General features: G+C 48.0%; 1 protein-coding gene across 2 annotated transcripts in view; it reads left to right on the top strand.

Moving 5' to 3' along the window:
- Positions 1-14681, top strand: part of RNGTT (RNA guanylyltransferase and 5'-phosphatase) — a 188583-nt gene that overhangs the window by 150326 nt on the left and 23576 nt on the right. For both annotated transcript variants that reach the window (XM_064169255.1, XM_064169256.1), the window contains one exon: positions 3486-3552. In XM_064169255.1, coding sequence (XP_064025325.1) covers positions 3486-3552 — 67 coding nt within the window. The remainder of the gene's footprint in view (positions 1-3485; positions 3553-14681) is intronic.

Consider the following 14681-nt stretch of genomic DNA (forward strand, 5'->3'; position numbering starts at 1 on the left):
GAGAATAGGACTGGTTTGAAATGAGGTAAGAAACAGGAGACTGACTAAAAGAGTGCATTGGAATAAGGAGACACAGAAGTGCTTCTAACCAAACCTGCCCACCATTGGAAAGCCTGCAGAGGCAAAGGGTAATTGGATGAGAGCATTGGGAGGGAAGATCTGAATCAATGTAGGCAAGTTTATGGTATAAAGTTAATTTTAGGTACTTAAAAATGCAGCCTGGTGCTGTGCCAAAGAAGATCCACAGGAATGCCAGTGTTTTATTTCAACTTTTTACTTGGCAAGAAGTGCATCTTAATGGTAATGTAGAGATCTTGTGGGTGAGATGGAGGTTGGCACATCCTCCTCCAGCTCATCCTTTCCTCCATGGTGCATGGCTTTTTGGTGTGGTCTCTGGTGGCTGCTGAGAGGGATGGCAACACTCCTGCAGCAGCATGGCCTGCCCACAGCCTTGCCACAGTCTGCTTACCTCTCCAGGCTCTTCTGTGTGAGCTGAGGCTCTGAAATGTGGAACTTATGCAGATAAGAAAGACCCTGAAGTGAAAGAGTTTATGCCAGTTATGAGAGCTGGAATATTTAATTGCTCAGACCATTTAGAGCTGAAAGCTGCTTTAGGACATTGAATTAGGATCATATTGGGATGATCATTTCACAGGATGTTAGGGGTTGGAAGGGACCTCCACAGATTATTGAGTCTAAACCCCCTGCCACAACAGGGCCATAGAATCTAGCACAGGTCACAGAGAAACACATCCAGGTGGGTCTGGAGAGGCTCCAGAGAAGGTTGTGGAGTCTCCTCTCTGGGCAGCCTGTGCCAGGGCTCTGGGATCCTTAAAGAAGTTCTTCATGTTGAGGTGGAACTTGCTGTACTGTAGATTCCACCCCTTGCCCCTGGATTATGCCAGGGCACAGGTGAGCAGAGGCTGTCCCTGTCCCTTCCTTCCTGACCCCCAGCCCTCAGATATGGATAGATATTGCTCAGATCCCCTCTCAGCCTTCTCCTCTCTGGGCTAAACTGCCCCAGGTCTCTCAGCCTTTCCTCATCAGGCAGTGCTCCAGTCCCTTCAGCATCTTTGTAGCCCTCCCTTGGACTCTCTCAAGTAGATCCAGCCCCCCTTGCCAAGGCAGGATCACCCCAGGTAGTCCATGCAGGAGTGCATCCAGGAGGGTTTGGAAAGTCTGCAGAGAAGGAGACTCCACAGCCTCTCTGGGCAGCCTGTGCCAGGGCTCTGCCACCCTTACAGTAATGAAGTTCTTGCTCACGTTGGGGTGGAACTTGCTGTGCAGTAGTTTACATCCATTCCCCCTTGTCCTCATTTGCACCTCACTGAGTGTTGGTTTTGCATGTTGATGATACAATTTTGAATGCCAGGACTTGACCATGAAAATGAGCGAAACGTAGACAGCAGCCTTTTATTTCATCAAAGGAGAGTGGCCACTGACTTTCTGCTCCCTAAAAACCCTGCCAGCATTGCACTGGATTAACACTGGGCTTTTTTTGAAGTTCCTTGTGAATACAAATGAAAAATAATAAGTGAAATACTTTTCAGCTGAGGCAGTGGAAGGTGAATAAATAGTGAGGAGCCTGTACTCTGTCAATATCAGTCTTGTTAAGGAAGCCAATTCCTGCCTGTGTCTGTGGGCTTTGGGTGTGCATCAGTGAGAGCAAGTTAGAGAAGGCTCCCTGGTCTTCTGGAGAAACCATTCTAAGCTTCCCACGAAGTTCATTACAGGCTCACAGGATGTGAGGGGTTGGAAGGGACCCAAGAGATCATTGAGTCCAATTCCCCTGCCAGAGCAGGAGCAGAGAATCCAGCACAGGTCGCACAGGAACACAGCCAGGCAGGGCTGGAAAGGCTCCAGAGAAGGAGACTCCACAGCCTCTCTGGGCAGCCTGTGCCAGGGCTCTGGGACCCTTACACTAAAGAAGTTCTTGCTCATGCTGAGGTGGAACTTCTGCGCTGTAGTTTACATCCATTGCCCCTTTTCCTATCACAAGACTCAACTGAGAAGAGTTTGTCCCCTCCCTCTTGCCAGCTCTTGCCATAACTTCTAACTAAAGCCACCCTAAGGACTCAGATTTGTAATGAGTCTCTATTTCTGTCCAGTAAATAAAACAATATATGAAGACTAACCACTTGGGAACAACCACACTGCATGTCTTCTGCTTTGTTTAGGTCCCTCACTAGAAATGCAGCCAGAGGATTCATTTTGTTTCTTTCCTGCCTTACAAAAATGATGTGGAGTTCTTTCTTTAGCTTTAAGGTACTTCTCTTAAACATAGCCTGGATCATTTTTACAGATTCTCTTTTAACCTTTTTCTCTAATTGCTGCCCAGAAGTTTCTTTTCATGTAGAAAACCCTTAAATATTTTCCAGGTTTGCTTTGTAGTTCTAGGAGAAGTTTTGATCATTATTCTGGCTGACACCTGAGTCCTGAATGAATGTACTTACAGTGACTGAAAATGAGTGTGTTGTGCTTATCCTGACTTCCATACACTGCAGAACTGTTGTGGAACACTGCAGATCTCATCCAAGAGCATCCAGCACACTGGTGGGCAAAGGGAGGAAGCCACTGGTCTGTCTATGCTGTAACTGCTTTGATCCTTGTGGTCTATCACAGAATGTCAGGGGCTGGAAGGGACCTCAAAAGCTCCAACCCCCCTGCCAGAGAAGCATCACCTAGAGCAGATCACACATCTGAAGGAACTTTGCACTGTTCTCAGCTCCTCTGGACAGTGAAGCTTGTTACCCTACTAGGCTTCAGTAGGCTGAAGATGAGGCAGCAGTGTGCCCAGGTAGCCAAGAGAGCCAATGACATCCCGGCCTGCATCAGGAGCAGTGTGGCCAGTAGGACAAGGGAGGTTATTCTGCCCCTGTACTCAGCACTGCTCAGGCCACCCCTTGAGTGCTGTGCCCAGTTCTGGGCTGCTGAAGAGAGATGTTGCAGTACCGAATGTGTCCACAGGAGGGCGACAAAGCCGGGGAGGGGCCTGGAGCAGAGCCCTGTGAGGAGAGGCTGAGGGAGCTGGGGGTGTGCAGCCTGCAGCAGAGGAGGCTCAGGGCAGAACTCATTGCTGCCTGCAGCTACCTAAAGGGACATTGTAGCCAGGTGGGGTTGGGCTCTGCTGGCAGGCAAGCAGCAAGAGAAGAAGGGGACAGAGTCTCAAGTTGTGCCAGGGGAGGTCTGGGCTGGATGTGAGGAGGAAGTTGTTGGCAGAGAGAGTGATTGGCATTGGAATGGGCTGCCCAGGGAGGTGGTGGAGTGGCTGTGCCTGGAGGTGTTGAAGCCAAGCCTGGCTGGGGCACTTAGTGCCATGGTCTGGTTGCTTGTCTAGGGCTGAGTGCTAGGTTGGCCTGGAGGATCTTGGAGGTCTCTTCCAAACTGGTTGATTCAGTGATTCTATGAACTACTAGAGAAGAAAACTACTCATGGTTGTAAAGTGATATCTTAAAAGGGTTTTTTTCTTTCCTCCTCTTTTTCAGGCTGCTCACCCAGAACGTTGGACTTCTTTATGTTGGAAACTTTGACAGACCTTTTGCACAAATTAAGGTATGGTTATTAAGGGGGTGGTGGTGGGGAGGGGTTTGGATATATGTGTATTTAAATTATCTCACTTCTGTATGATTTAAGTCTTGATTTAGAGATCTTCCAAGTTACCAGTATGGCTTCAGGGAAAAATATTGGCAAGTAAAGCCACTTATGTGATGTCTCTTGCATTGAATTTGGTTAGAGTTGCATCTGTATCATTAAATTCACATTTTCCTATCATCTTTTGATTAATTTTGGTTTTGGTTTAATTATCAGAAGGAAAATGTTTGTGCAGGATTTTTTTTTGGGGGGAGTTTGTGGTTTTGGTATGGGGTTTTGGGTTTGTTTGTTTTGAGGTTTGGTTTTTCTTTGGTTGTGTTATGGTTTGGGTGTTATCCACCCCCTCCACTACTTAAGGAGATCACCCAGCTGATCTGCAAATTAAAGAATGAATCACAGAATCAACCAGGTTGGAAGAGACCTCCAAGATCATCCAGTCCAACCTAGCACCCAGCTTTATATTCACAGCTTAGCACAATACCCAAGCAGGTATTTACTCTGTATGCAGCTACAGACAGAAACAGACAAGTTCAAAGGGTAATGCAGAAACACAGCAGCCCTCCCAGAAACCTGAGTCCCCAGGAGGGGCTCCCAACCACCCTTCCACCTTCTTCTCACCCCTCTACCTAGGGTCTGGGGACTTTGCCTTACATTCAAGGTGTGTTTGGAGGATTGGCCAGGGCAGTTAGGAAGCAGAAGGATTAGTCACACAGACAGAAGGTTAGAGAGAGAGAAGTGCAGCCCAAAGCCAGAGAGAACAGCTCTGTTATCTCTATGTGTGTTCTTGTTTTCATACATCTGGATGAGGCACTTAGTGCCATGGTCTGGTTGACTGGCTAGGGCTGGGTTCTAGGTTGGACTGGCTGAGCTTGGAGGTCTCTTCCAACCTGCTTGATTCTCTGATTCTCTGATTCTAGCTAAGCTCAAACTAGCACAGGTTGCTTGGTTGGTTTGGGGTTTTTTTGTTTCTCTATTTGCATGTTTTGGGGTTTAATTTTTTTTGCTTGGTTTGGGGTTTTTTTGTGTGTTGGGTGTTTAAGGTTACCTTGTCAGTGACATTTCACGAGGAAAGCAATTTGGGAAGTCTGTAATTCTTCAGATGATCCTTGCCAGGGAAGGCAGTGCAGTAAAAAAACAGAAATTGTTTTCCCAGAGTTATTAAATTTATGATGAAAGGCTCCTGCAGTTGCTGGAAAATCATTTGTCTTTTATGACTTGCTGCTTTGTTGCCTTCACTTGAGCCATAATAGTTGCATGGTTTAGTTGCCAGTTGCTAATTAGCTGTTGTCAGGTCACTTGAAAACCCAAATATTTTTGGAGAATATATGGATTGATTTTGCTGAGTGGCATTGGGATCTTCTTAGGGCAAGGAAGGGGAGGCATTAGCATGCCAGTCATTGCACTGGGATTGGCAACCTGGTGTCTGTGTTGGAATGCTGAGCTGTTCCCATATCCCAGATGATACCTGTAATTACCACATATTCTGCACCCCTGGCAGTGCTGTTCCCTCTGTTGTGTGCACACCCTTGAGCCTCTCAGAATTTTTAAAGCCTTGGTTTTGTTTAACATCAAAATTAGATTTCATTTCTCAAGGTCAGCTGTGTTCCTTTGCCATCCCTAATTACATTACTAAAGAACAGGAATCTCATCAGTATCTGGCAAATACTTGCTTGTATAGCTTAACCTTAGCACTGGTTTTAAATCACCTTAAAATAACATATGCAGCCTTTTTGCCTTGCCTCTCCTTTTCTTTCCTCTCCCCAGTTTTTACAGAATCACAGAAGTGTCAGAGTTGGAAGAGACTCCAAGGATCATCCAGTTCTAAACCCCTGCATGAGCAGAGACATCTCAAACTAGATCAGGTTGTCCAGAGCCACATCCAATCTGGCCTTAAACACATCCAGGAATGAGGCTTCCACCACCTCCCTGGGCAATCTGTGCTGGTGTCTCTCCACCCTCATGCTGAAGAATTTCTTCCTAATGTCTAAACTAAATCTCTCCTCCTGTAGCTTGGATCCATTTCCCCCAGTCCTATCTCTACCCAACACCCTAAAAATTCCCTCCCCAGCTTTCTTGTAGCCCCCCTTGAGATACTGGAAGGCCACAAGGAGGTCTCCTTGGAGCATTCTCGTCTCCAGACTGAACAACCCCAACTCTCCCTGGCTGCCTTCATAGCAGAGAAGCTCCAGCCTTCTGCTCACCCTCGTGGCCCTTCTCTGGACACCTGTATTACTCAGTTTGACTAACAATCAAGCAATTTAAATGTTTCTTGCATAAAACATCTTGCCAGAAGTTTCATCACCAGTTTATTTTTGGTGCTAACTCTTCTGAAGAGTGCTTGCTTAAAGGCCACATGAAAGTTCTTTCTCACTGTTCTCACTTTCCTGCCCTCACCTGTCCCATCCATTTCTAATAGGAAGCAGCAAAAGAAGGAGGCTTTCCCCCTGGCTGAGAGGAGTTTGTGAGTTCACTGGGTGGATTTGAGAGAGAAGTGGTACATACTGTGCTTGTTCTCAGCCACTTGGACTCAGCAGTAGTTTTCCTCCTCTCACTGAGCATCTTTGTGGCCTCTTCTGGACTGGCTCTAACAGTTCCATGGCCTTCTTGTGTTGAGGGCTCCAGAGCTGCACACAGTACTCCAGTTGGGGTCTGATGAGAGCAAAGGGATGCAGCCCTGCTCTTGATGCAGCCCAGCACACTGTTGGCTGTCTGGGCTGCACTCACACTGCTGGCCAACTGACCTGGAGAAGGAGGACTTGCAGATGGCAGTCTGCTGCCACCAGGGATACTTCTTACACTGCTCCCTCCTCAGGTCTGGGGAGCTTGGGGAAAGGATGGTGTTGAGAACTGGGCTGCATGAAATCCTTAGATGCCAGATGTCATAGAATCATAGAATCAGGCAGGTTGGAAGAAACCTCCAAGCTCAGCCAGTCCAACCTAGCACCCAGCCCTGGCCAATCAACCAGACCATGGCACTAAGTGCCTCATCCAGTCTGGAGAGGCCTTCTGCCCATGGGATAGCTGCAGAGCAGACCCTCTTCAGGATCAGACTGCAGGACTGAGTGTCCTATCACTAGCAAATGTACAGGGAAAGAATTCAGAACCAGGATGGAAATGAAATCTGCATCCAGGTTCCTGCAATTCGCATGCAGGGTCTTCTCTGCTGCCACTTGGATCTGCATCCAGGTGCTTAACAGACATAGCTGCACCTCTCTCCCTGCATGGCTTTAAAGGATTTTCCACTGCATTTTCAGCATACAAAGCCATCCCATCACTGTGGCTTAAAGTATTACTTTACTTCTTTTAAACCTGTTGCCTGATAATTCATTTTGGTTCAACCTAGGCTTTGTGTCAGGAAAAACCTCAAGCAGTGTTTCTCTTTTCCTGGCTTTAGCTTCTCTTCCACATTACCCCAGTCTTGCACTTTCTAAGCTGTCATCTATTTATAGCTACTCTCTGTATCCAACCATTCACTATCTCAAATCATTGCTGTGTCCAGCAGCAGAAGGGAGGTGATCATCCTCTTGTACTCAGCACTGGTGAGGCCACACCTTGAGGACTGTGTTCAGTTTTGGGCACCTCATTACAAGAGAGATGTGGAGGTGCTGGAGGCAGTGCAGAGGAGGGCAGGAAGCTGGGGAAGGGCCTGGAGGATATATCTGATGAGGAGAGACTGAAGGAGCTGGGAATGGTTAGTGTGAAACAGAGGAGGCTGAGGGCAGAGCTCATGGCTGTCTGCAGCTACCTGAAAGGAAGTTGTGGAGAGGTTGGTGCTGGTCTCCTCTCACAGGGAATTGGAGACAGAACAAGAGGGAATGGCCTCAAGCTGCCAGCTGGGTAGGTTTATGTTGGACATTAGGAAACATTATTTCATGGCAAGAGTGGTCAGGCTTTGGAATAGGCTGCCCAGGGAGGTGGTGGAGTCACCAACCCTGGATGTGTTTGAAGGTGGTTTGGATGTGGTGCTTGGAGCTATGGTTTAGGGTGCACCTTGTAGAGCAGGGTTCTGGGTTGGACTTGGTGATGCTGAGGGGCTTTGCCAAGCTGAATGTTTCTGTGATTCTGTGTTTCTTCTGATGCCTTTTTGAAGTTCAAGAAAGACACAACATTGAAGATGCAGTCACAAGAACATTTTCTGTTCTGTTTGCTCTTCTTACCTTCTGTATGGTACAGTGCTTGGTTAAAACCTGGCACACATCTGAGTAGGTTACTGTTAGGCTTTCTGGTAATGTGTGTTGCTGGTGTAGTCTCCTCCTGCAAGATTTGTTTGCCACAGGTAATGTGGGTATTCAAAATAACCTACCTGAGAGAAACAAAGCTAAATTCCTCTCTAGATTTCACAGCTGTGTTTGAATAAGGTAGTTCTACAAGCTCTACTCTCTCAAACATTTGCACACCACTGCTCTGCTCTGTTTCTGATGCAAAAGGTAATCCTGAAATGCTAAGCTAATTTGTCTCAGGGTCTTCTGTTCTGTGGCTTGTATTATTAGCTGTAGCTGGGAAAGGGCATGCAGTTCAGAAAAGCAGTAGGCTCTTTTAATTGAGTTTCCTGCCTGATTACTTGGAGAATCCAGAGAGATGCTGGCTGCATGACTGCAGGAGTTACTGGTACAGAGTGCTGAGGTTGGACACTATTAGAAATCTTAAGCAGCAAATCTAGGGAGTGATAATTCATGTGAAGAGTTGATGCTGTGAAAATAAATGTGCTCCAGACATACACAAGGTTCAGGCTGGATGTTAGGAAGAAGTTCTCCTCAATTCAAGAGAGATGTTAGGTGCTGGAAGGTGTCCAGAGAAGGGCAGCAAGGCTGGGGAGGGGCCTGGAGCACAGCCCTGTGAGGAGAGGCTGAGGGAGCTGGGGGTGTGCAGCCTGCAGAAGAAGAGGCTCAGTATCTCAACATCTCTCTTGAATTGAGGGGCCCAGAACTGGACACAGCACTCAAGGTGTGGCCTGAGCAGTGCTGAGCACAGGGGCAGAGGAACCTCCCTTGTCCTGCTGCCCACACTGCTCCTGAGCCAGCCCAGGATGCCATTGGCTCTGCTGCCCACCTGGGCACACTGCTGCCTCCTCTGCAGCTCCTATCTACTGGTGCCCCCAGGTCCCTTTCTTCCTGGCTGCTCTCAGCCACTCTGTCCCCAGCCTGTAGCAGTGCTTGGGGTTGTTGTGACCCAAGTGTAGATCCAAAAAGCTTTTGCTGTTCAGTTCCTGCTGCTTCTGGGATTAGGGGAAAGTGTTCAGCACGCTGTGTTCTCCCTTATTAGTCAGTAATGAAGCCTCTGGCAGCCTTTACTCTTCAGCTAATGACTAGTTTCATTTGAGGTTCTTTTGACATTAGATTACCATTTAAAGGCAGATTAATTACTGCTATTTTTATTTGTAGTATTTTAAGGGTAGTTATTAAAAAGTCTCATAATAAATACTCCTTTGTTCAGGGCAGAATTGTTTGATTTAATGGAATGGGAGGGCAGTTATAGTGAAAAGAGTGTTCTGGAAAGAGCCATGTGTCCATAGGGGGTTGTTTTTTATGGGAGGAGCACAGTGGAAAAGAGTCTGAAAGCTTTAAAGTTTGCTTCTGGGGAATTTGCTGCTGGAGTTTACAGCTCAGTAGCCAGGGATTGTATTAAACCTGAGAACAGTGTTAGCTGAGACACCTAAACCTACCTCCTACGCTCCAGGACTCACAGGATCACAGGGTGTTAGGGGTTGGAAGGGAGCTCCAGAGATCACAGAATCACAGGATGTCAGACCCTGGAAGAGAACCTTGAAAGATTATCTGGTCCAACCCCCTTGTCACAGCAGGATCACCTGGGTATCTTCTCTGTGTGTCAGACAAGTTACACAGACAAGAAATAGTTGTAGTATTAGAAGACTTCAGTTACCTTGTGCCTCCTGAGCACAGAGCAGCAACTCCAACCCCCCTGCCAGAGCAGCACCAGGGAATCCAGGACAGGTCACACAGGAACTCCCCCAGACATGGCTGGAAAGGCTCCAGAGAAGGAGACTCCACAAACTCTCCAGGCAGTCTGTTCCAATGCTCTGGGGCCTTTACAGTCAGGGAATTCTTGCTGATGTTGAGGTGGAATTTGCTTTCCAAGGGACAGTGACTTCTGCTACCAGGTAGTGATCTCAAAACTCCATGGACTGCCACTGCCTAATCACAGAGGACAGATGTGGAGCACCTTGCTAGGGTCCAACTCTTCAGACCAGCAGATCAAGAGAGGTTCTCCTTCCCTTCTACTCTGCCCTGGTCAGACCTTGCCTGGGATACTGTGTTCAGTTTTGGGTGCCCCAGTGTAAGAGGGACAGGGATTTGCTGCAGGTGGTCCAGTGGAGGGCTACAAGGATGATGAGGGGACTGGAGCACTGCCTTATGAGGAGAGGCTGAGGGACCTGGGGCTGTTTAGTCTGGAGAAGAGAAGACTTAGAGGGGATTTAATCAATGTTTCTGAACACCTGAGATCTGGGGATCAGGAGGTGGGGACAGGCTCTGTTCACTGCTCTCTGGGATAGGACAAGCAGCAATGGGTGTAAGTGGCAGCACAGGAGGTTCCACCTCAAATCATGGGGGAACTTCTTTACTGTATGGGTCCCAGAGCACTGGCACAGGCTGCCCAGAGAGACTGAGAGACTACTCCAGATGAAGCAGATATGGCAGTGCTGTTGCCCAGTATGCTAAACCACTAAGCCCCAGCAAACAGCCTTCTGGAGTGCTGGAAATGAACATCACAAGCACAGTTACCTGAAGGGGCATTGTAAGAGGCTGCTCCTGGTCTCTTCTCACAGGTGGAGACAGAACAAGGGGGAATGGCCTCAAGCTGAGACTGGGGAGGTTTAGATTGGACATGAGGGAAAAAAAACCATAAAGTGGTCAGGCACTGGAAGGAGCTGCCCAATGAGGTGGTGGAGTCACCCACCCTGCGTGTGCTTAAGAGTTGTTTGGATGTGGTGCTCAGGGCTGTGGTTCGAGGTGAATCTTGTAGAGTAGAGTTCTAGGTTGGACTTGGTGATGCTGAGGAGCTTTTCCAACCTGGGTGTATCTGTGATTCTGATATGTTTCAAATGCTTGAGTCTGAAGAAAACTGAGAGGAGATCTGGTCAATGTCTCTCAATATCTGAGGGGTGGGTGTCAAGTGGAGTGGGCCAAGCTCTTTTTGGTAGTCAGCAGCAATAAGGCAAGGAACAATGGATACAAACTGGAAGAGAGAAGGTTTCAGCTCAAGAGGAGGAGAAACTTCTTTAGAGTGAGTGTTTATAAATATCTGAGGGCTGGGGGTCAAGAGGGAGGGGACAAACTCTCCTCAGTTGCACCTTGGGGTAAGAGAAGGGGGAATGAATGGAATCTACCTCAACATGAGCAAGAACTTCTTTACTGTAAGGGTGGCAGAGCCCTGGAGCAGGCTGCCTGGAGAGATTGTGGAGTCTCCTTCTCTGCAGACTTTCCAAGCCCACCTGGATGCATTCCTGTGTGAACTGCCCTGAGTGATGCTGCCTTGGCAGGGGGATTGGACTCAATGATCTCTGGATGTCCCTTCCAACCTCTAAAGTTCTGTGATTCTGTGATAGAAAGGGGGGAAAAAACTACTCTTACAACAGAATTAAGAAATCAATACCTAACCTTGGAACTGGTGATGTGAACAGAGGAACAGCAGCTCAGAGCTCTGCATAAGCACCGCTGCAGGCGGCGCAGTGATTTCGTGTGTGCTGTCACAGTCGCTGCCCCTAAGAGCAAAATGTTAATGGGCTATAACTTACAGATCTGTTCTGTTCCCAGGGATCAGATAGGCTCAGTTTTGCTTTTTTCCTCCTGATTATGCCTGTGAATTCAGTTTCAGAATGTGTTCTCTGCAAAGCATGTGGCATTCCTTAGGAGTTCATGGAGTTAGGGAGGTTACCTCTGCGGTTTTCTGTGGTGGTTGCCAATAGGATAGAACAATTGGCACTGTGGTTTGGGCTAGGATTGCTGGGGGGTTGTTTTGGGGTTGTTTTTTTTTGCAGAGGGAGGCAGCTTTTGTTATTTCAGCTTCTAGTTGTTGGGTTCTTTTTTGAAAATCAATCCAAGTTTGTTCTTGCTAAGCAGAGGGTTAAAAAAAAGCCTTCTGGTGAGGTTAAAATAATAGCTAATGGGTGGGAGATCTGAGAGTCAACCAGATTGGAAGAGACCTCCAAGCTCAGCCAGTCCAACCTAGCACCCAGCCCAATCCAGTCAACCAGACCATGGCTCTGAGTGCCTATTCCAGTCTTTTCTTGAACACCTCCAGGCACAGAGACTCCACCACCTCCCTGGGCAGCCCATTCCAATGCCAATCACTCTCTCTGCCAACAACTTCCTCCTAACATCCAGCCTAGACCTGCCCTGGCACACCTTGAGACTGTGTCCCCTTGTTCTATCTTAATTTACTGAGGAGAGTTTTTTGTTTTCTGTTTGTTCTGTTTTAAGGAGAGGAAACAAATAATCTTTAAATGCTTTCAATAAGCCATGGGAATGGCTGGGGAGGGGCCTGGAGCACAGCCCTGTGAGGAGAGGCTGAGGGAGCTGGGGGTGTGCAGCCTGCAGAAGAGGAGGCTCAGGGCAGAGCTCATTGCTGTCTACAACTACCTGAAGGGAGGCTGTAGCCAGGTGGGGTTGGGCTCTGCTGCCAGGCACCCAGGGAGAGAATAAGGGGACACAGCCTCAAGCTGTGCCAGGGCAGGTCTAGGCTGGATGTTAGGAGGAAGTTGTTGGCAGAGAGAGTGATTGGCATTGGAATGGGCTGCCCAGGGAGGTGGTGGAGTCACCATTCCTGGAGGTGTTTAAGAGGAGCCTGGATGAGGCACTTAGTGCCATGGTTTAGTTAATTAGAAGGTATTAGGTGCAAGGTTGGGCTGAATGATCTTGAAGGTCTCTTCCAACCTGCTTGATTCTGTGATTCAGTGTTTTGATTTATGTGCATTTACCCAACTGCAGAGAGAGGAAGTCCTTGTCCAAAGTTTCCCTTCCCCAAAGCAAAAAGGTTGGATTTTCCAGAGCTGTGCAAGAGGTGATTGCACTGCTGGTTGCACTGATAAGTTGGACTCAGTGATCTCAAAGGTCTTTTCCAGCCTGGTTAATTCTGTGAACTGTGCACTGTTCTGGACTCCCCAGTGCCAGAGAGGTCCTGTTGCTGGAATGACTCCTGTGGAGGTCATGATGAAGGGTAGAGCCATATGGCCTGTGAGAAAAATGTTAAAGAAATTGGTTTTGTTTAGAAAAGAAAGGAAGAAGGGGAACTGACTGCAGTCTGCCAGCAGCTAAAGTGAGACTGCAGAAACAGGAGAGACAGATACTGCTCAGGGAGGGAGTTAAAACCATTCCAGTTGTATGCAAGGAAAAGGCTTCACAGTGAAGCTGTTTGAGCAGGGTAGGAGGATACATGGGGAGGCTGTGAAATCTCTGTCCATGCAGGACTGGACAAGGTCCTCAGCCTTGAGCCAGGCTAGGGCAGGAGGGTTGGCTTGGGGAATGGCTGGATGACCTTTCCAAACTGGTTGTTCAGCTTCTGTGACGTTCCAGAGTGTAAGCAGACACTGCTGTGAGATGTGACTGGTTCTTAAGGCTAACTTATCACTGCCTCATTTGTTGTGGTAATTGGGAAATTGTACAGTTGGGTGTTTCTGAGCCTCCAGTGCTGCTGATTGAATAGAGCTTAATTTCAGTCTATAATATTAGCACACAGAATACCACTCAGTGCCTCCTCCTTATCTCTTCCCGTGGCTGCAACCATAGCTTGCCTTACAGAAAGCTTTCAGAGCTTCCACTCTCAGTCTCCTTTTCTTTCTCTTCTTTTTCTTGTTAAATGTTTAGCTCTTAGCATTTGGTTTTCTTGTAATCTCTGTCTTGTTTTCCACTAAGAGGTACAATTGCAGTCCCTTCCAGTGATGCTGTGGCCATCTTTCAAAGAACATCAGGTGTTTTCTTCATTAAAATGGTTATTAATAAGAAGAAATAATGAGTGTTTTAAGAATCAGACAGGTTAGAAGAGACCTCCAAGCTCAGCCAGTTCAACCTAGCACCCAGCCCAATCCAGTCAACCAGACCATGGCTCTGAGTGCCTATTCCAGTCTTTTCTTGAACACCTCCAGGCACAGCCACTCCACCACCTCCCTGGGCAGCCCATTCCAATGCCAATCACTCTCTCTGCCAACAACTTCCTCCTAACATCCAGCCTAGACCTGCCCTGGCACACCTTGAGACTGTGTCCCCCTGTTCTATCTTAATTTACTGAGGAGAGTTTTTTGTTTTCTGTTTGCTTCTGTTTTAAGGAGAGGAAACAAATAATCTTTAAATGCTTTCAATAAGCCATGGGAATGGCTGGGGAGGGGCCTGGAGCACAGCCCTGTGAGGAGAGGCTGAGGGAGCTGGGGGTGTGCAGCCTGCAGCAGAGGAGGCTCAGGGCAGAGCTCATTGCTGTCTGCAGCTGCCTGCAGGGAGGCTGTAGCCAGGTGGGGTTGGGCTCTGCTGCCAGGCAGCCAGCAACAGAACAAGGGAACACAGCCTCAAGTTGTGGCAGGGGAGGTCTAGGCTGGATGTTAGGAGGGAGTTGTTGGCAGAGAGTGATTGGCATTGGAATGGGCTGCCCAGGGAGGTGGTGGAGTCAACATCCCTGGAGATATTGAAGCCAAGCCTGGCTGGGGCACTTAGTGCCATGGTCTGGTTGGTTGGGCAGGGCTGGGTGCTAGGTTGGGCTGGCTGAGCTTGGAGTTCTCTTCCAACCTGCTTGATTCTATGATTGTTCTTTTCCAGGCTTTGGTTTCTGAGAGCATTCTGTGAGTGATCTGTGGTTGGCAACATCTTTTGGTTTGCTTGCTTAATTCTTTGGAAGAAATCATCTTGCAGAAGAGGTCGATTTGGCCGTGGTGATTTTTGAGCTCTGAACTGTGGCAATTCGTTGCCGCAGCTGTTGCTGTGTTACCTCTGCCTTGTCGGATCTGCTTTGGTTGTGCCTCTGCACACAGAGAGCATCATTTGTTCTGAGCCATTGAGAATACCTTGATGACAACTGCTGCTTGTGGGGCCAGCTCCTGTGCTGGACTGGGTTGCAGCAGGGACTGTTTTTTTTCCCTTTGATGTAGG

This window comes from Pogoniulus pusillus, chromosome 31 (assembly GCF_015220805.1).
Source record: "Pogoniulus pusillus isolate bPogPus1 chromosome 31, bPogPus1.pri, whole genome shotgun sequence".
NCBI lineage: Eukaryota > Metazoa > Chordata > Aves > Piciformes > Lybiidae > Pogoniulus > Pogoniulus pusillus.